Source organism: Malania oleifera, chromosome 6 (genome assembly GCF_029873635.1).
Source record: "Malania oleifera isolate guangnan ecotype guangnan chromosome 6, ASM2987363v1, whole genome shotgun sequence".
NCBI lineage: Eukaryota > Viridiplantae > Streptophyta > Magnoliopsida > Santalales > Ximeniaceae > Malania > Malania oleifera.
In genome coordinates, this window is record NC_080422.1 from 73092975 (window position 1) to 73116602 (window position 23628).

Consider the following 23628-nt stretch of genomic DNA (forward strand, 5'->3'; position numbering starts at 1 on the left):
GTCCGCCTGACGTCCCAAATTTCCTGAAATGTTTAAGATCCATGGCGTGACACACCTCTCAGTAAGTGAGAATAAATTATTATAAGTGTGTGGCAATGAGTTTCAAAGTCATATCATGTTTATAAAAATATTAATTTAACTGAGGTATCATAGGAATCTGTACTCATATCCACAAACATATATGTATATTTGCAACCATATACTTTTCTCGAAAATATAATCATGCTCAATTGTTAACTTTATTGTGAACCCAAGAGGGGGGTGAATTGGTATTTTAAAAAATGAATGCGCTAGGTAAATCCCCTAAAAGCAGTATTACACAACCTTATGGTCAATCTAATGCAGATAAATTAAATCAATTTAAATATGCAAGGAAAATTAAATTGCACAATGAAATTAACCAAGCATGCACTAGAAAGTAGTAAATAAGAGATGACACCCAGAAATGTTATTGAGGTTCGAAAAACTGCCTACGTCCCCGCCTTGGCTAACAAGCACAAGGATTACCACTATAAGACTCATTTAAATGGGTGGAGCGGGACCTAATACAACAAGTCAATTAGTAGGGCAGACCTCAACCAAAAAAATCTTTCTGGGCCGGATTACCGCCCCCTCAGGGCACACATGGATTACAACAGTATTTTCACAATATGACAAGGTTCAGTGATTATGCTTCTCAATAAAGCAGATATGTACCAAACGTAATCAATCACAAGCACATCAACTGTATAGAATATGTAAGCTCAGTGATGTGAATATTTGTGTAAATAATACTCAACAAGATATGATCACCAAAATGTTCAAAAGTGTTCAAATCAAGCTACATCTTTAAAACAAGTTAAATCAAATATCAATAAAAAATCAGGGTTTCAAAGATGCTAATAAGATAATCAAACTAGCTCAAAAGATTTTCCTTCAATATAATGAGCACAAGAGTAGTTTGAAAGATATTATTGCTTGTAGAAAATATTTTTGCACAACAAAAACAAAACTAAAGGAATCTTGTAATGACAACGCAAAGATCCTTAAGCTTGCTAGTTTATCCCAACACAAGATTTATAAAATCCAAATCTGTGAGATAAACCTTAGCCAAATTCCCCAAAATCAATATCAAATAATCAATCAATACTATGGGAGTATTAGCAATATCTAGTAATCATAAGCACAATCAATAAGCTCTCACACTACTAAGATGTATCAAAGGAATGAGGATTTGAGAGTATTTGGGCAAGGTAGGATTTTAAAAATAGAGAGACCTTTTGCTAATGATTTTTTTAATTAGTTGCTAATTCACACAAATGAACCCATATATATAGACCAAGGTCAAATTATGACAGTTTAGGACATATAGGGTATTATTAGGAAAGTTTAAAACACATTAGGACTTTTAACCCGGTTTAAACATTTTTAACCTCGGTAAATAATTAAGTGACCCGAGAAAATTTGAATGGCTGAACTAAAGTTCGCTTGCCTAAATAGACTTAGCTGAAAAAGGCTTTTTAAATGCTTTGAGTGCCCAAAATTAAACTTGGTTGGCTGAACAAAAGTCAAAAAGTTTTGCCACGCGGTTCGAGTGCCCGACAATATGTTCGGGTAACCAAATAGAGGGATTTGGTCGACTGGGGCCTGCTTTGAACTGAAAATTTTGGCAGCTCGAGTTGGTGAAAAGTCTACTTTCTAAGGGTTCAGTCGCTTGAGGATGATAAGGTCATTTTGGGTTTGGCCGTCTGAAGCCTAATCAAACTATTTACATCGCAACGGTTCGGGTGCCCGAGGTGATTTGAAAAGCTAGGGTTCGGTCGGCCGACCACTCTCATTTTATGCCTTTTTTGTTCAATCCATTTCAATTTGATTCCCTAATTAAGCCAGTTATTATGAGGAGTGATTGTACATTTGTGTTGGGACCTAAGGTCTCACTAGGGTCTTACTGAATTTACAGTATATCTTATATGCATGACATGCAGGTAATTATTACAGACCTTATATTTTAATTACTATTGCAGACCCATATTATATAAAATGAATTTACATCATGAAACTAATTTTCAGGGTCTTCATGCTTTACTTTCATGTGCCATTACTTGATCTGCTAAAATGAACCTACACATACACTTGAAAGTCATCAAATACCTAAGTATTTATCATTATCAAAACCGGGTATGACCTATAAGGTTAACATTCTCCCCCTTTTTGATGATGACAAATACATCGTGTGAAAAATGGGTATAGTTTTAGAAGGCTCCCCCTAACAATTTGCATAATGTAAAAAATTTATCAATGCAAATTTTTTTCCACTTAAGTTCAATTCAACCCAATTAAGTTCAATTCCAATTCAACCCAATTTTTGCCCTCTCTTATGCATCTCCCCCTTTTGGCAACAACAAAATGCGCTCTGAAATTAATAGTTTTAGGCAATGGGTATAAATCATTAATATACAAGATAAGTTTGGGAATTTTAAAAATTTCGGCAGCATGCCATTTGAAAATAGGACATTTCCCAACAAAATCCTGTATAAAAATAACCTATTTTGAGTTATTAAGATCTAACAGTTTATCCACAACTACTCAACTGATACATTTCCAGTATGATCAATACATAAAACATAAATACAATCTTCATCGTGCAGTAGATATGAGAATTGTGCATTGGAAAACATAACCAATTTCATAAAGTCCAAGCGAATGAAAGATATTAATTGTTAGATTAATTATTAGACTTTAAAATTATTAGAAAGCTCCTCCTAAGTTTATGCAAACTATGAAATATCTGGGAAGTTTCTCTACTATGCATGAGACCTAGTTCACGTCTACTTTGTATGAACCTATCTTCTGGAAGTGGCTTAGTGAAAATGTCAACCCATTGTTCATTTGTGCATACAAACTCAAGTGTCACATCTCCTTTTTGCACATGATCACGAAGGAAATAATGTCTAATCTCAATGTGTTTAGTTCGTGAATGTGAGATAGGATTTTTTGAAATGTTGATTGCACCACCATTATCATATTTAATCAGTACTATATTGTAGTGCAACGCAAAATCAATCAGTTGTTGTTTCATATAAAGAGTTTGAGCACAATAACTTCCAGCCGCGATATATTCTACTTCAGCTGTAGATAGGGCAACTGAGTTTTGTTTCTTGGAGAACCAAGAAACGAGAGATTGTCCTAAATAGTGACATGTGCCTATAGTACTCTTCCTATCAATCTTACTACCGACAAGGTCAGCATCAGTATAACTCACAATCTCAAAAGTAGTATGCTTAGGATACCATAAGCCTAACTCTATTGTTCCAACTAGATGCCTAAGGATTTGTTTAACTTCTAATAGATGAGATTCCTTAGGAGCAGCTTGAAACCTAGCACACATGCACACACCAAACATAATATCAGGTCTACTAGCTATAAGATATAGAAGACTCCTAATCATGCCATGATACAAGTTCACATCAACAGGGATTCCTTACTCATCTTTATCAAGTTTGATGGAAGAACTCATAGGAGTACCAAGAATTTTTCTATCTTCCATATTAAATTTATTTAGCAAGTCCCTGACATATTTAGATTGGCATATGAAAGTTCCATATTTATCTTATTTAATTTGCAGCCCTAAAAAGAAAATAAGTCCACCCATCATGCTCATTTCAAATTCACTTTGCATGCATTTGGCAAACTCATTACACAACTCATCATTAGTGGCACCAAAAGTGATATCATCAACATAAATTTGAACGATAAGCATATCATCATTTTTGGATTTGATGAAAAGTGTAGTGTCAATCTTGCCACGGGTAAACCCATTTTCTAGTAAACACCCACTAAACCTCTCATACCAAGCTCTAAGAGCTTGCTTCAATCCATACAAGGCTTTAGACAACCGGTATACATGATCTAGACATTTATGATTTTCAAAACCGGGTGGTTGTTCTACATACACTTCTTCATTAATACAGCTACTAAGAAAAGCACTTTTAACATCCATTTGAAACAATTTAAAATTTTTAAAAGCGGCATAAGCAAGTAGCATACGAATGGCTTCCATCCTAGCAACAAGAGCATATGTTTCATCAAAATCAATTCCCTCTTCCTGATTATAACCCTGGGCAACTAGTCTAGCCTTATTCCTAGTTACTATCCCATTCTCATCTTTCTTATTTCTATACACCTATTTGGTTCTAATAATTGTATGATCGCTTGGCTTAGGAACTAGGGTCCACACTTTACTTCTTTCAAATTGATTAAGTTCTTCTTGCATGGACATCACCCAAGACTCATCCTCTATGGATTCTTTAATATTTTTAGGTTCTTCTTGGGATAAGAAGGCGGAATAACTCACTAGATTTTTCAAGGAGGATCTTGTGGCTACACCATGGGATGGTTCACCAATGATTTGATCTATAAGATGCTTTCTAATAAATTTCCAATCTCTAGACAACTCCTGAACTTCATTCTTATTGTTATTATCTTCTAAATGATTTATCATTTATTTTTGAATTTTCACTTGCATCGTTTTCAATAGATAACTTGTCTAAGAATTTTCTAATGTCAATATCATCTTCATCATTTTTAATAGAAAATGGATTAGATTCATCAAATACAACATGAATAGATTCAATGATAGTTAAGGTTCTTTTATTGAAAACTCTATATTCTTTACTATTAAGAGCATAACCTAGGAAAATGACTTCATCAGATTTAGAATCAAATTTCCCTAGATGCTTATTATCCCTAAGCAAAAAGCATTTACAACTAAAAACATGAAAAAAGAAATATTAGGTCTATGGTTGTTCCACAATTCATAAGGAGTTTTATTAAGTGACAGCATAGTCAACACCCTATTCATGACAAAACATGTAGTATTTATGGCCTCAGCCCAAAAATATTTAGGTAGTTTATGCTCATTTAACATGGACCTAGCCATTTCTTGTAATGACATATTCTTTATTTCTACCACATCATTTTATTGAGGGGTCCTAGGTGCAGAAAAGTTGTGTGATATACCCTCTAAGTCACAATAATATTTTATGCCTTCATTTTTAAATTCAGTGCCTCTATCACTTCTTATGTGAGTTATCTTATAGCCTTTTCATTTTGAATTCTCTTGCAAAGCTTAGTAAAATGTTTACATGACTCATTTTTATGTGAGAGAAATAGAACCCATGTGAACCTAGAAAAGTCATCAATAATGACAAAAGCGTATGATTTACTGCTAAGACTTTGCACAGAATTAAAACCAAATAAATCCAAGTAAAGCATTTCAAGTGATCTAGTGGTAGATATAAATTTCTTTTTCTTAAAACTAGATTTTGTTTGCTTACCCATTTGACATGCATCACATATTTTATCTTTAACAAATGATGTTTTAGGTAAGCCTTTTACTAAATATTTTCTTACTAGTTTTGACAATAAATCCATGCTAGTGTGTCCTAATTGCCTATGCCATAACCAACTAGCTTCATTTATTGCAAAAAATCAAGTTACTTGATGTGAAGCTAAGTTATCAAAAGTAGTAGTATATACATTTTCATGGCGATCTGTAGTAAAAAGAACTTTATGATCTGATTTACTTTCAACTATGCATTTATCATTTTCAAATGACACCTTGTATCCTTTATCACTTAATTGACTAATGCTCAATAAATTATACTTCAAGTCATCCGTTAACAAAAAATTATCAATAATTAGAGAAGGATCCTTATCGACCTTACCTACACCAATGATGCGTCCCTTTGCAATGTCGCCAAACGTCACGTACCCTCCATCCTTGGGAGTGATTGAAGCGAATTTTGCCTTGTTGTCAGTCATGTGTCGTGAGCATTTGCTATCCAGGTACCACCTATCCTTGGAGGAGGACAATCTCAAACACACCTACAAGATAGACTACGTAACTGACACTGGTCCCCAAATTCTATTGGGTCCACGGGGGTTAGTGACTAGATCACCCTTAACTACCCACACCTTTCTAATTTTTATATGTCTATTTCTAAGTGGGCAATCAAATTGAATGTGACCGATTTGTTTGCATTTAAAACATTTAATTCTACGCTTAGGATCTTTAGGTGGTATTTGAGATTTTGATTCACGAGTGAAATGTCCCAAGTAAAGATTAGATCGTCTAACATTCTCAACGCCATTAAAACCAAGACTCTTTTTACTAAGAGAATTTCTTTGAGTTCCAAGTAGAGTTTCAAAATTGCGTTGGCCCTCGGTGAATTTAAACATTTTTTGGAGCTATCCTCTAATTTTCTCTCAAGCTCAGTAATAGTCAAATCTTTTTCTTTCAAAATTGAAGCATGAGAGGTTTTAGCAATTCCAAACAATTTTGACCAATTTTCACATTTCTTTTTCAAATCATCATTTTTTTTGGTCATTTTATTCAATAGTTTAGAGACACGAATATATTCAAATTGCAATTCTCTAAAAATAGGCATGCTATTAGATTCATGATCATTAGAAGAGTAATATGAAGATAAAGAACAAGAAGATGATACCTCATCATCATGTGCCATCAAGCACAGATTAGCAACCTCTGAGTCGATGCGATCCGAGTCTGAGTCACTGCTACTCAGTTTATCCCATGAAGTGCCTACTTTCATAGCTTTTTTTTTTTTTTTCCTAGCATCTTTTTTTAGTAGCGGGCAATCTGACTTGATATGCCCAACCTTGTTGCAGTTATAACATGTAGAAGCATTTGACTTATGCTTTCTTTTACTCGACTCTCCCTTATTAGATGCAGACTCCCTATATCTTTTGTATGGTTTTCTATTCTTCTTGAAGAATCTGCTGAATTTTCTAGTTAGCATGACCATATCATCCTTATAGTCAGGTTCATTGCATTCACTAGATGTATTAGTAGAAGTTTTCAATGCAGTCACCTTTTTCGCCCTATTATGTTTATTGAGTCTCTCATTTATTACTAATTCATAGGTAATAAGGGAACCTATCAATTCATCTAGAGTCATGGACTTAAGGTCTCTACCCTTAAAAATGGTTGTAGCCTTAACTTCCCAAATAGGAGGCAATTTTAAGGATCTTTCTAATAATCTCATATGTAGGATAGGTCTTACCTAATGTATACAGTGAGTTTATAATGGGTGTGAATCTAATGTACATGCTTTGAATGGACTCACCTACATTCATCCTAAAGGCCTCATATACACTAGTCAGCATATCTATCCTACAATCTTTTACATCCCTAGTATCTTCATATGTGACTTCTAATTTATCCCAGAGTCCTTTTCTAGCAAAAAAACAACCCTCGACCTACTCTACCCATTTCCTACATCCTATACTTTGGTATGCACACAAAGCTATGCCTAACCAAATCTACAAGACCTAACAACCTGGTTTTGCTCTGATACCAACCTGTCATGCCTTGAACCCGCGGATGGGTCCCGGGTGTGAATATAGTAACCTAACCTATCTCTGTGTCAATTAAAACATACATGATACTACATTGAGTAAGGGTAAGACCCCGTAGGGTACACGTATACCCTATACTCATTTATACATTCACATACATATCTATACTCATCAAATTCGCATCGAAAAATGTTCTTTCTATACATACATCCAACCATACCAGAGTCTATACATAACTAGAAATAACATCCCAAAACACAATACATACTCTGAGTGTCTACAAAACCCAACACTAACAACCCGGTTGCAAAACTTGTACATACACAGGCACTAAACGTAGCTAAATGACACCCCCCGCTTCTAGACACTAGAATGCTAGTTTGGCTACCCGAAGGACTTAAAAAACAATTTTTATATTAGGGGTGAGACACCTCTTAGTAAGGAAGAAAGCAGGTTATATTAGTGTGTGGAATACGAGTGTTATTTCGGCGTAAAACAGAACACAATACATTACAGTACAATATAGTTCAATACAGTTCCAGTATTTTACACAAATTCATTCCAGGACATACAATACCAAACATACGGCTAGTGTCATCACACTCAAGCACTCAATACCTTGTGATAACCGAAGCCTCACAGTGATATCGTTTCAAGTATAGTGTAGCTCACACCCTTCGGTGACCAGTAGGAAAGAATAGACGATATTTCATACCCTCGGATATAGAATCGGACACTCTCGCTCATGGTAATTAGCCAAGACATGGCGTCAGGGTACGATAATTAGCCGCCCCTAGCTGGTTTACAAAACCTGAAACAATTTTGGAACTTATGTCCCTATACTCATCAGCGTACAATAATTAGCTGCCCCTAGTTATTTTTACAAAACCCTGGAATATTTTACATACAACAGTTCATTCCACACTTATTTGAGTGTACAACAAATCATATCATTTTTTAGTTCAAGAGTACAGTTTAATACAAATATGGGTACGGTCATCTCAATACTACAATTTTAAAACAATATACTATTTCTCCAACAAAATAGAGATGATACTCGAAACCCCCAAATTTTCCTAAAAACTCTAACCCGAAAATCCCACAATTTACCTGATAGATTTTCCCAAATAACTAATCAAAACATACATACGATCGTAAACTATAGGTTTACCGATCCCGATTTGAAAAATAAATTGATATAAATAGAATCCCTTTACCTTTTCCCGAATACCAAAATACAAACTTTACAGCTCCAAATCTACGAATTGAGACACCAAAACCTAAACATCCAAGAACTATACTTCACTACAATTCTTACTACTACATATAAATCGAAACGAAACTAAAATCAGACCCTTACCTCGGTTTTGGGTCAAAACCCAAAAATCCTCGAAATGACTTTTTGATTCTCCAAAAACGTAGAGACTCCTCCCCTAATCCACGTAGTAACGTCAGATTGTTGAATCAAGTGACGAACAGTGAAGAATCGAAGAGAGAGAGAGAGAGAGAGAGAGAGAGAGAGAGAGAGAGAGAGAGAGAGAGAGAGAGAGAGAGAGAGAGAGAGAGAGAGAGAGAGAGAGAGAGAGAGAGTTTGGGGTTTCTTAGCAACTAAGCAAGAGAAATGGATATTTATAGCCTCTTTGACCTGACCAACCTCATCAACAAGATGGCGCCTTCGTCAATGAATCATCCATACATTTCGTTGACAAACCGACTCCTTCTGCGACGAACTCGATTCCGATATTTTACAACACATTTGGTATTTCTTCATCAATGAGACTCTGAATTTCAGTGACGAAGAGTACGAATGCCTTCATCGATGAGAACAATGGCTTCGTCGACTAAGCCTACAAAATTTGCCTTTTTACCCTTTCGTTATTTATTCAATCTACATATCTCGGGTCGAGTTCTTACAACCGCCCCCTCATGCTACACCTGGAACACAACTATGTTGTCATAATATGACAAGGTACAATGTGTTGAATTAGGTGTAATCCCAAGAGGGGAGGGGGTGAATTGGGTATTTAAAAATTCTTTGACACTTATTTACCCTTTAAACCCTTCTTATTTATTTACCAATAAAATCTTGTTACTCAATTTACCTAAGTGTAAGACTATCCAACCTATGCATGCAATATCACAATTTAAATGCAATGCTGAAAATAAATAGTAAAGGGAAGAGAGAAGACAAACATAGTTTTACGAGGTTCAGCCGACTTGGCCTACGTCCTCGCCTTGAGCAACCACTCAAGGATTCACTAAAACCCTACTCCTTAAAGTGGGACGAAGCTTCCCTTACAATCCGCTGCTTACAAGAGGCACAACTTCCTCCTACTCCGCTGCTTACAAGAGATACAACTCTCTACTCACACACTGGTTCACACACCAAACCGTGTATACAATAGAATCTGAAAATTAACACTCAAAACAATGCTTCTAACAAAAGCTGGTGAGTACAATTCAAAATCCTAATACATTAACATATGATTAACTTGAAGGTCATGAATGTATGAAAATGATACAATCGTTTTATGTATGATATGCTTCAACACACAAGTCCCTATTTAACCAAAACTCCCAAGTAAAGATATATTTAAAATGTTTTGGAGTCAACTAGGGTTCTTGGTTCACTTTGCAAAAATGCACAAGTATGTTTGATGTGAACTAGTTAGCAAAAACTTTGTCTTGAATATAAACTCAATCAAACTCACAAAGTTTTATTTCATGTATTCAATCACAAACTGAGTATATTAATTTTCAGAAAATATCCCTCAATTAAATGTATAGTTATAAGTTTCAAGGATATTTAATCAATCGTTAATATACCTAAAATATAGATCCTTTAGCAAACGCACACTTGAATCAAACCTTTCAATCAATCACAAACCATAAATCAAATAATGATCTTGTTTAAAATAGCTATGTATATGTATAGGTACTTTCAAGATCACCCTTCTAATCAAACTAGGTTTTTCAATAATGAGCTCTTTGAAGAATATATGCATATTTATATACTCTTGAATCAAAATTCAATCAACCAAGTTAAATAACCTTTCTCAAGTAATGATCTCTTCAAAAATTAATTTTTATACGAATAAGCACACTCAAGATCAAAACTTTTCCAATGCTAGTAAAAAACAAGCAATGAGATGAGATGAAAAGTTCGTAGGACTAATAACTTGAAAAATCAAACCTAAATACTAGATTGAAGTATAGTAGAGTAAACAAGTTCCCTTTGAGAATCTGAGTTGATTTGCCCAAGCTTGAAGATTAGAGATTGAAGTGTAAGAAATCGTATAGCACTAGGAGTAGATTTTCAACGATCTTGCAACAAGGTGTGTTCTTCTCTTTCTTGTGTGTATAACATATGTTCTAGGATTTAGATATTTAGAATATATAGTATATTACCCTTAGGATTGATCTCAGCCATTGGATCAATAAAATAGCTTACGAGTCTTTTTAATAAAAATCTGAATTTTAAGTTTCCTGCAGGTTCAGGCAACCGAAGTAGGGGTCAGGCTCCTGAAGTGGCAACTTCAGGCGCTTGAGGTTCTAGGGTCAAGTGACCGAAGTACCGCTGACAGGTTTTGTCTTTCCCATTTAATTTTTCAAGCTACTGAACTTAATCTTCAGACTATCGAAGAAATTCTTCAGGCGCCTGAGGTTGAGTTCAGGCTACTGAAGTCCCCTTTTCTCACTTATTGATTTCCAGTTTAAAATTTTGCTTTGATTCTTTTCTTAGGTCTTTTATAAAACAAATTTTCCATGGTTTTAAAAACATTTCTAAGTCTATGGAAGTTCCCTAATGATGTACATGAAATGCATGAATCCTAAAATCATTCTAAGTTATGTTGAGCCTCAAATTAAATCATACAAAAATATAAGTACATGAGTTCTAAATACCCATTCCTAAGATATTCTTGAACTTTTCCACTTGCATCCTGATTCTCGTACTCTTTGAGTTCCATGGTACTTTCTAAAATGTATCAGCTTTACTTTATGGCTTCCATGACTCGTTATCTTTCCGTGCATGCTTAATATAGGTTCCTATTCACAAACTCTGCATTGGTCAAATACCAAGTGATTTGTCATTATCAAAACATGATTGGACTCGTAGAGTCAACACAATGATTATGCTTCTTAGTAAAGGAGATATGTACCAAACGTAATCAATCAAAAGCACATCAACAGTATAGAATATGTAAGCTCAGTGATGTGAATATTTGTGCAAATAACACTCAACAAGATATGATTACCAAAATGTTCAAGAGTGTTCAAATCAAGCTATATCTTTGAAACAAGTTATATCAAATATCAATAACAAATCATGGATTCAAAGATGCTAATTAGATAATCAAACTAGCTCAAAAGATTTTCTTTCAATGCAATGAGCACAAGAGTAGTTTGAAAGATATTATAGCTTGTAGAAAATATTTTTGCACAACAAAAACAAAGGTAAAGGAATCTTGCAATGACAATGCAAAAATCCTTAAGCTTGCTAGTTTATCCCAACACAATATTTATAAAATTCAAAATTGTAAGATAAACCTTAGCCAAACTCCCCAAAATCAATATAAAAAAATCAATCGATACTATGAGAGTATTAGCAATATCTAGTAATCACAAGCACAATCAATAAGCTCTCACACTACTAAGATGTGTCAAAGGAATGAGGATTTGAGAGTATCTGGGCAAGGTAGGATTTTGAAAATAGAGAATTTTTTGCTAATGATTTTCTTAATTAGTTGCTAATTCACACAAATGAACCCATATATATATAGACCAAGGTCAAATTATGACCATTTAGGACATGTAGGGTATTATCAGGAAAGTCTAAAACACATTAGGAATTTTAACCCGGTTTAAACCTTTTTAACCTCAGTAATAATTAAATGACCCGAGAAAATTCAGGTGGCTGAACTAAAGTTTGGCCGCCCAAATAGACTTAGCTAAAACAGGCTTTTTAAATGCTTCGGGTGCCTGAAATTAAACTCGGTTGGCTGAACAAAAGTTAGAAAGTTTTGGCGCATAGTTCAGGTGCTCGACAGTACATTCGGTTAACCGAACAGAGGGATTCAGTCGACAGGGGCCTATTTTGAACTGAAAAGTTCGGCAGCCCGAATTGGTGAAAAGTCACTTTCTAAGGGTTCGGTCGCTCGAGGACAATAACGTCATTTTGGATTCAGCTGCCCGAAGTCTGGTCAAACCATTGATATCCCAACGGTTTGGTTGCCCGAGGTGATTTGAACACCTGGGGTTCGATTGCCTGACCTCTCACATTTTATGCCTATCATATTCAATCCATTTCAATTTGATCCTCTTATTAAACAAGATATTATGGGGAGTGATTGTGCATTTCTGTTAGGACCTAAGGTCTCACTAGGGTTTTACTGAGCTTACAATGTATCCTATATACATGACATGTAGGTAATTATTACCGACCTTATATCCTAATTACTATTACAGACCCATATTACATAACATGAATTTACAACATGAAACTAATTTTCAGGGTCTTAATGCTTTGCTTTCATGTGCCATTACCTAATCTGCTAAAATGAACTTGCACATACACTTGTGTTAGAATTGGTGTATTCCCAAGAGGGGAAGGGGGGTGAATTAGAAATTTAAACTTTTCTCCTAGGTTAAGTTAGAAGTTAATATGATTTGGTAACCTAGGATCTTTCTACACAATTCCAAACATGCCAATGAATAAAATATGCAAAATTTAAATCATGCACATCATTCATACCATAACATATACGTGCAGTAAATATAAAGTGCAGAAATGTAAACAGACACACAATATGTTATTGGGGTTTGGCCAACTGTGCCTACGTCCCCGCCTCTAGCTCGCAAACCCAAGGATTCCACTAAAGGCTCACTTAAGGGTGGAGCAGCACCGATATAAACCAAGTCAATTAGCACAAGGCTAACCTCAACCTTTACAACCAGGTCAATTAGCGGGGCTGACCTCAACCTACACCTTAATAGGATGGTGCACCTAACTTTCCTAACCAGATCTAAGCCAATCCGGGACTATTTTAAAGCGATAGTCTCCCTCTTCAAGCCATGCCTGGAAATACAACAGTATTTGCAATCAAACAATATCGGTAAAGTGATTGTGCTTTCGTGAAAGCAGATATGTACCCAGATGCGATTAGTCACATAAACCACAAGATGATTTAATATGTAAGTTCAGTGCGGTCTAGTATTTCAACTCTCAAATGTATTTTCTATCAATGTAATGAGTGTGTGAGAGTATCAACAAGAAATCTTTGTATCACAAGATATTCAATAAACAGATTCACACAAAGATCTCAAGCAAGTTTCAAATGTCTCAGTCTGAGGTATATATTAATAATGTAAATAGTAGATGATGTATATGCTTGGTTTGCAAAAGAAAATGATATGCAAATAGATATTGCCACAAAGATCTATATTACAAACACAAATATCTTCTAAAAGATATATCAATATAAATCACACAAGATAGTTGAGTATGTTTTGAAAAGTTTTTGCAACACAAAGACAAATACAAGCTTCTTAAGATATTGCAACAAAAATGCAATACTCAGAAGCTTAGGCAAGTATTCTTAGGATAGGCTTATGAACAAAGCCCCCTAAGAATACTCTGGGTTAGCTCTCATTAAAATCGAATCAACCAAATACAAATGGGAGAGCAAACCTATGAAGATAAACACTCAATCAACTTACAGAGAGTATGATGATTTTCAAAGAATTTTCCCTAATCAAATCTTCTAATCTGCTACTAATAATCCCAAATGAGGGGGTATATATAAACACCCCATGAAATATAACCGTTGGGGACATAGCCGAGATTATTAGAAAAGATTAATGATGTTTTAAGTATTTTAATCCTGATAAAAATAAGTTAACCATGGTAAAAATACAGGGCAACCTGAGAGGCCCGGTCGACCAAAACACTTTCGGTCGACCGAAGTTCATATGACTCGATCGAACTGGATGATTTTGAACTAGGGACTCGATCGATCAGACGTATATGTCCGAAGCAATTTTTCCATTTTATCGAGGTTCGATCGACCAGGCAGATTTGCACTGAGTGATTCGGTCAACCAGAGAGTTGGGATTTCTCCCGAGGACCTTAGGTCGGCCAGACAATTGCAATGCAATTTGGGCTCGGTCGACTAGGTGGTCAAAACGTTGACCTCAGGCGGTTTCGGTCAACTGGGGGGTTTGCACTATAATGGTTCGGTCGACCAGGATGAGGTCAAATTGTTGACACAGACCGATTTCGGTCGATCGAGGCAGAATGAACTGCCAAGGTCGGTCGACCGAAAGTGCACAAAGTGTGCATTTCGGTCCTGATTCAATACACTTTCACCCTATTCAAGTGCCTAACATTTATGAGTGCAAAGGTGAGTGTCCTAGGGTCATTTCTGGGTCCTTTTGAAGACACCAAAAAAATTCGGTGTCGGTCAACCTTCGATCGACAAAAGGATAAACCCTAAGGTCATTCTAAGGTCATTTGTATTATGAGCTTACGTATTTGACCATGCATGTGATGTGTGTGGTTATTACATACAAAAGGTCCTAATTACTATTACATACCCTTTACATGAATAAATTATATCACAACATAAGAAATTGGGTCTTCAAGCTTCACTCTCTCCATTTGCATTATAATCTGTCAATTTAAGTTCCTGCACAAAGTCTCAAACACTCATTAGATACAATGAGTATTTTTCATAATCAAAACCGGGTGTGACATACAAGGTCAACGACTTGAAAGCCATCAAATACTTGAGTCTTTTTCATTATCAAAACCAGGTGTGACTTATAAGGTCAACATCAATAAATATTTCTGTATACAAAGTATCATATTTGTCAAAGTACAATTATATGAGTGTATCGCGTCTATAATGAGGAGACCCATTCATATCATCGTCATGTAATAACCCCACATGACTGGATTAACAGTCCGAAGGCGGGACTTAACCCTGGTTGGCCTACCAGGTTAAGTCAAAATACCTCATCTATAATACGATTGACCCACTGTAGCCTAGTCCAGACCCAGGGGTAGTCAACATCTCTTCGAAGGCCCAATCAACTTCAAATACCTACACACTCCCCAAGTTGTGTGGTTGCACTAATTCAATCTCTAGTAATGACACCATGCTCTTATATAATTAATCAATCGGGTTCTCATTTCCCTCACTCATTTACATAAAAATCTATTTTCTCAAAAGCCTTTATTTCTAATAAACATGCCCAAGCACATGAGTATCCATGTGTAACACATTATGTCTGTAATTCATGGCACTCATGCTCATGAGTATCCATGTGCATGCAACACATCTCATCTGAAACTCATGACTGTTCATCATATCTATCAGTATAAAACTATCTTGACTACATATATCACATATTGTGATATCATGTCTAATAAAACATGTTTGTATAAATCTTATTTCAACATATTTGTCTCAAATATATCAGTATATTACTCATATCATCATATCGTTTAATATTTCCCACATAAACCTCATTCCCTCATATAAAATATTTATAGATTTATTTTCCCTAATCAAATTATTTCTCATGCCACACAGATTTCCAATAATATTTAACCATATCATAATTATCCTATAAAACATTGGATATTTCCAAAACTTCCATTTCACATATATATACCTGATAAGTTAGAAATTTCACGTATATATTATTTTCATATCATACTTTAATTCAATCCTTTAATTTCCAGAAACTTCTTACATAATCTCCTTACCTGGTTACTGAGAAACCTGCTAAAATCCTTAATTCCACACCCGCGGTGTTCGAAGCTTAAACTCGTAAAATCATTTTCCCCAGTTCAATCAACTCAACCCTATAAAAGTAATTATTTTAATATTTCCTAGGCCCACACACTCCCAATAACTAATTAAACTTTAAAAATAATTAGTGGATATAATTTTGTTATCCTCACCCTAAACTTTGAGTGGTTCATAGGAAAGTCAAATTAAAAATCTGCTCCGATTAAAATGACAAGAATCGAAGCTAGGACCCCATGGTGGTGTCCAATTGTCGATTTGGCTAAAGATTTGAAAGAAATTGAGGAGAGAGAGAGAGAGAGAGAGAGAGAGAGAGAGAGAGAGAGAGAGAGAGAGATTTTACCTTATCCTAGGAGTCGTGCCTACAATGCTCCCACGACACATCCACTCCTGTTAAAATGTCGATGGCAGAGGATGGAACCCAAGGGTATTTTCCGTTCTCTGATCGGCACACGTTTGGCCGAAGAAATCGAGGATAGAGAGGGGTGAGAGAGACGGATACATGAGGAGAGAGAGAGAGAGAGAATGGTGAGAATTTCTAAAGCCTTATATATATATATATTAATATTATAATATTGTATTATATTATATTAATATATTATATTATATTATATTATTTAATTAATTATTAATTATTTTATTTTATTTAATTATTTTGGAATCACCACATTCTCCCCTCCTTATAAAAATTTCATCCTAAAAATTTGTTAAATATAATCATACTCTTATCACAATCTCTTCTTGGAATCACTAAAATGTTTATCCACCTCTAGGAAGAGCCGGCAGTCACCCTATAGCGGCCCCGTCCCAAATTTATTAATAATTCTCACTTATGGTGGAAGAATACCGTGGTTACAAGGGAGGGTTCTGAGAGATTACAATCAATCACATAAAAATAAAATTTTCCCAAAACCATTCATAACCAAAACTAAAATACCAACTAATTTACCCTGTACAAGCCCCTATACAAGACTATCTAACTTAACTCTGGGTCTCGCTGAATAGGTATGGATAACTCTGGCACATCCTATATTCCAATTCCCATCAAACTTCTTCAATTGCATGGTTGCGCCATAACACTTTTGCCAATGGAATCCTTTTTGTGCATAACTCTTGTTCCTTCTGATCTAGAATTTGCACTGGCACCTTTTTATATGACAGAGTATCTTTAAGCTTCAGTGTCTCGTAACTAATCACATGGGAGGGATCTAGGATGTATTTCTTTAACATAGAAACGTGAAATATGTCGTGGATTCTAGATAAGACCGGTGGTAAGGCTAACCTATAGGCAATTGGACCTACCCCATCAAAAATATCGAATGGTCCAATATACCTAGGGTTCAACTTATACTTCCTCCCAAATATCATAACCCCTTTCATTGGTGCCACTTTTAGGAATACATGATTTCCTACATCAAACTTTAACTCTCATCGGCGAGTATCTGCATAGCTCTTCTGCTGACTCTATGCTGCCCTAATTCTGTCTCTGATAAGCTTGACTTTATCATAAGTTTGTTATACCAACTCTGGCCCCAAAACCTGTCTTTCACCAGTTTCATCTCAGTAAAATGGAGATCGAGACCTCCAACCATACAATGCTTCATATGGTGTCATCCCAATGCTAGCCTGGTAGCTATTATTATAAGCAAATTTGACTAATGGCATGTATTGGATCCAACTACCACCAAAATCCAATACACAAGCCTGTAGCATATCCTCCAGTATCTGTATGGTCCCCTTTGTCTGTCCATCAGTTTTAGGGTGAAATGCCATACTAAATGTCAGCTGAGGCCCCATAACTCTTTGCAAACTCCCCCAAAAATGAGATGTGAACTGCGGGTCTCGATCTGAGACGATGAACACAGAAACTCCGTGTAATCTCACTATCTTCTGTATATATATATATATATATATATATATATATATATATATATATATATATATATCTTTGCCAACCTACTCATGGAGTAGCTAAATCTCATGGAAAGAAAGTGGGCAGTCTTTATTAACCGGTCTACGACTACCTAGATGGCATCCTGTCCATGAAGCGGCGGTGGCAACCTTGTAACGAAATCCATAGAGATATGCTCCCACTTCCATTTGGTAATATGAAGTGGTTGCAACTATCCTGTTGGTCTTTAACGCTCATCTTTCATATGCTGGCATGTCAAACACTGCTCTACATACTCAGGGATCTCTTTCTTTATGTTACTTCGCTAAAATGAGTCCCGAAGATCTTTATACGTTTTAGTGCTTCCTAGGTGCACTGTATAAAGGGATCGGTACACTTCCTCCAAGATAATCCTCTTAATCTCAGGGACGGCAGGTACACACAGCCTAGTGCGGAATCTCAAGGCTTCATTATCTGAGATACTGGACTCTGCCCCCTATCCATTCTGCACTTTATCCATAAGTTTTACCAACTTTGCATCACTTTTCTAAGCAGCTTTAATTTTCTCCTATAAAGTGGGCTGTAATGCTAAATTAGCGTTGAACGCTTGGTGATTACCCTCTACAAGCTCCACCCCAAGTCTTTCCAGATCCATTCTAATCTGATGCTGCACCACCACTGCTGATACTATAGATCCCACTAATTTCCGGCTCAAAGCATCAGCTACCACATTAGTTTTTCCTAGGTGGTAATTGATGGTGTAGTCGTAGTCTTTAATCAGTTCTAGCCACCTCCTCTGCCTCATATTTAATTATTTCTATGTGAATAAATACTTCAGGCTTTTATGGTCCGTAAAGATCTCACACCTACCCCCATATAAATAATGCCTCCAAATATTCAGTGCATGAACCACCGCTGCAAACTCCAGATCATGGGCAGGGTAATACTTTTCATATTCTTTGAGCAGCAGTGAAACATATGCTATAACTCTCCCCCACTATATCAGAACACAACCGAGCCCTTTATGTAATGCATCACTGTAGATTACAAAGTCTTCTTCTCTTGAAGGAGTTGTCAAGACTGGTGCAGTGATGAGTCGCTACTTCAATTCCTGAAAGCTGTGTTCACACTCCTTTATCCATTAATATCTAGCATTCTTCTTGGTTAATCTAGTGAAGGGGTCTGACAATTTAGAAAACCCCTCTACAAAGCGGCAGTAGTATCCTGCTAATCCTAGAAAACTCCTGATCTCATGGACATTTTTCAGTCTCTCCCAGTCCACTACTACTTTATCTTGCTCGGATCCACAGAGATACTACCCCTAGATATAGCATGCCCGAGGAATGTAACTTATTTTGACCAGAACTCGCACTTTTTGAATTTAACACACAGTCTCTTTTCTCTTTGTATCTGGAAAACTGTCCTCAAATGTTCCTCGTGGTCCTCGAGGCTCCTTGAATATATTAGAATATCATCAATAAAGACTACCAAAAATCAGTCTAGATACTGGTGGAAAACCTTATTTATCGGGTCCATGAATACTTCGGGAGCATTTGTTAGTTCGAACAGCATAACTAGGAACTCATAATGGCAATACCTAGTCTGAAAAGCTATTTTCAAAAAATCCTCTGCCTTGACCTTCACCTAATGGTACCCGGATCGAAGATCAATCTTAGAGAATACCCATGTTCCCTAGAGTTGGTAGAAAAGATCATCAATACGAGGAAGAGGATACTTATTCTTAATTGTTACTTTATTTATCTCCAAGTAGTCAATACACATTCTCATCATCCCATCTTTATTTTTCACAAAAAGTATTGGGGCTCCCTAGGGTGACACACCAGACCTGATAAATCCCTTGTCCAGCAAATCTTGCAATTGTTCTTTCAATTCTTTTAAATTTGCCAAGGCCATTTTGTACAGAGTCTTAGAGATCGGTGTCGTCCCTAGAGGTAAATCAATCACAAACTCAACTTCTTGATCGGGAGGCAATCCCGGAAATTCCTCTAGAAACACTTCAGGAAAATCCCTCACTACTGGGATATCTTTCAATTTCAAATCTCGTACCGGCACTTCTTTCACACAAGCCAGATAACCCTGGCATCCCTCCAGAAGCAACCTCCTTGCCAGGATAGCTGATAATACCTGTGGTGGGGTACGCACACATGTCCCCATTGTTTACTTTGGTGTAATCCCAATAGTGAGGTGAATTGGGTTTTAAAACTTTTTGGCTATTTTAAATATTTATGCCGATTCACCACATATCATATCCCATTTTCATGTGTGTATGCAAATTAATAAAATGATAAATGTAGACATACATGTGGAACATATCTCATTTAAATAGGGGTGTGCATGCAAATAATTATAACGATACATGAAAGCAGACACATGTGGAAGTTAAAGTGTAGTAATTAAATGAGATAAGGAGAGAGAGACGCACAATATTTGTTATCAAGGTTCGGCGAAACTAGCCTACATTGCCGCCTTGGGCATACCCCCAAGGATTCCACTATCCTTACTCACTTAAACAGATGGAGTAGAATTCGTTACAACCTTTCCTTATAGGGCAAGGTAAACCCCAGCTCAATTATAAGGCTGAGCCCAACTTGTCTCTCTTATGGGGCATAGACTCCCCATTTCAATTTTCGGGTTGAACCGAATCGGTCTCATTTACAGGGCTGAGACTCCCTAGTTCAATTCCGGGCTGAACCCAACCTATCTAATAAAATCATTTTTGTACATAAAAAAGCTTCTCAAAAGTACAAGTAGAAATGTACACATTAAAGCTAAAAAAAATGTACTCTCTAATGATATGAAATGTGCTCAGTAGAGTAAGGGTGCTTTTCTTAAAAGCATATATTCAACCTTTGAAGAATAATGTATATGATATGCACAACAAAGAATTAAACTCAAATGAATGTCTCAAAAATATTTTTTCAATACAAATTAGTATAACAAAGGGTTTTGCTTTCAAAGACATTTTGCAAACAATGATATTTGATATGAGATAAAATACATTAAGAACTTCAAAGATCAAGTGTCCAACAAAGATTTGCAATAAAACTTGTTTGAAGAAGTTAGGATCTGTGCTTAGAAAATGATTTCGCAATAAACACAAAACAAATATCCAAACAAAATACTCTCTTTAAAATATTTTAACGAAAGAATCAAAGAGAGTTTGGAGAGTATAAAAATTATTTTCCCCAAATGAAATATTTTTGCAATAAAATAAGTTTGGGGGAACTTTGATTAACAAGGGATTTGAGAGAAAATTTAGGCTAATCAAAGTTACTAATCTTGAGTAATGAGGGGTTATATATAGATTTTCAAGAAAATATGACCGTTAGGGACACATTGGGGATTTTATAAAATTTTAATTAAATTTTAATCCCTAATTACCACGGTAAAAGCACGGCAACCCAAGAGGTTCGGTCACTTGATGCCTAGGGTTGGCCGCCCGAACTCTCACAAAGGCACACAAGCAAATTTCCCATTTGGTTGACCATGGCCAATGGTTAGTAGGCTGAGCCAGGCGATTTCCTAGGCCTTCGTGGTTTTGGTCGCCCAATGAGGGGTCCGATTTGCTAGTCTTTCAGGTTCGGTCGACCAAGTTGTTTTTGAATTACAAGTTCAGCCGCCTAGGGAAAATAGAAAAGTCAAGTTCCATGGTTTGGTCGACCGAGAAAGATATGTTCATTTTACAGTCAGTCGCCTGAGGCATGGTCAACAAGTTGACTTTTAGCCTGCAGTGTGTTCGGTCGATCGAGGTGTTTATAAGTGAAATGGGACGGTTGATCGAGGCTATCAAATTAACCTAAAAATCCAACATTGGTCGACCTTTGTAAGCCCTAAATTGACCCTAAAGTTATATTAAAACCTTTGTAATATTTTATCTTTTTGTGAAGAATTTTTTGTATGAAGTGTAGGTACCCTAAGGTCAATCAACGGTCGTCTGAGCAATCAATCCATATCATGCAGATGCATGCATTATTACAGACCAAAATAATAAAAATTAAATGCATATACAACTTAAATTAAGTGTCTTCTACTTTTGCTCTTCTGGTGTCATGGAAAACGCCTGTGTGTGTGATCTTTATGTTCCTTCTAGCTTCCATGTCCATGACCTCATGTGTGTTCTAAAGCATGAACCTATTCAAAAATGCTAAATACATACATGATATACTAGTGTTTTGTCAGCATCAAAATAAGGATTAGACTCAAAAAGTCAACACCCACAATGATGTACTCTTGCTCTCTTAGAGATATGTAGACTACTTCTTTCTTATAGCAATCAATACTGGCATAGCTGGTAGCTAACTAGTCCATTCCCAGAATCATGTCGAACTCATACATATCAAGAGCCACCAGATTAGCAGATGCTGACCTCTCTTAAATACTAATTGAAAATTTTCTACGTACCTTTCTACACACTGTTATGGTCCCCATCGGTGCAGCCACAGATAGACTAACATCCATTGATTGAGTTTCTATTTCACATGACCTTGCAAAATCTTGGGCTACAAATGAATGTGTTGCCCCTAAATCAAACAAAATAATAGCTTTATATGACATAATATAAATAAAACCTGTCACCACGTTGTTTGCTGCCTCTGCGTCTCCTAGGGCCAGTGCATAAACTCGTGCCATGGAGGTATTCCTTTACTGGTTGCCTCCAAGTGCTAGATAGTTTCCTCAATACGATCTAGAAATAGGAATATTGCTTGGAGGCGCATGACAATCTCATGCCATATGGCCCAATCGTTCGCATCGGTAGCAGGTGACTACCCCAGCCTGGCACTCTCCTGAGTGCCTCTCGTAGTATCGAGGGCAAGTAGGAGGTGCTGGATTGCCTTGAGGAACTTGGTATCCCCCTACCTATCACTGGCCCACATCTTGTCTCCTTAGCTGGCCCTAACTAGTGCTCCCCTGAAAACTAGAAGGCACAGGTCTCTTCCACTGACTCTGTCCTCCCATACCCTTCTATCGACTGGCTTCAGCTACAGTGGCTTTATTTATCAGTTCAAAAAAATCCCTTATCTACAACAATTCCACTTGCTCATAAATTTCATGCCTCAGCCTTCTTTCAAATCTCTGAGCCTTCCTGAATTCATTTGGTATCATGAAGGGGGAAAATCGTGACAGCTTCACGAATTTAGTAGAATACTGTGGCACTGTCAAATAGCGCTGAGTCAAATTTAGGAACTCTTCCATCTTGGCGTCTCTAAGAGAGGAGGGGAAATAGCGGTTGAAAAAGATCTCTTTAAGTCTTCCCCAAGTCAGGGCTACTGTTACCGGCCTCTGCTCCTCCAAGAGCCTTATAATAGACCACCAAAGCTTAGCCTCCCCTCTCAGTATGAATGTGGCATATAGAATTCTCTGTTCATCGGTGCAACACAGTATAGTTATGATCTTTTCAATCTCCTCTATCCAGTTTTCTACCATAATGGGGTATGTACTCCCTAAAAAGGCTAGAGGATTCATGTTAGTGAACTGCTCTATAGTGCAGCCCTGGTCTACTGGTGGGCATCCCTGCTCCCTAGAATTCCACGCTATCTTGGCCAT

The 23628-nt window shown here is 36.4% G+C and overlaps 1 protein-coding gene across 1 annotated transcript; it reads right to left on the minus strand.

Annotated features, from left to right (window-relative positions):
• Window positions 1-23103: 23103 nt before the first annotated feature.
• Window positions 23104-23628, minus strand: LOC131158639 (uncharacterized). The gene has a single exon (XM_058113506.1). It carries the CDS (start codon window positions 23626-23628, stop codon window positions 23104-23106), a length of 525 nt encoding a protein of 174 aa, XP_057969489.1.

Bases quoted from the DNA above. Each gene is read 5' to 3' on its own strand.
- LOC131158639 (XM_058113506.1), bottom strand. From the start codon at position 23,628: ATGGCCAAGATAGCGTGGAATTCTAGGGAGCAGGGATGCCCACCAGTA.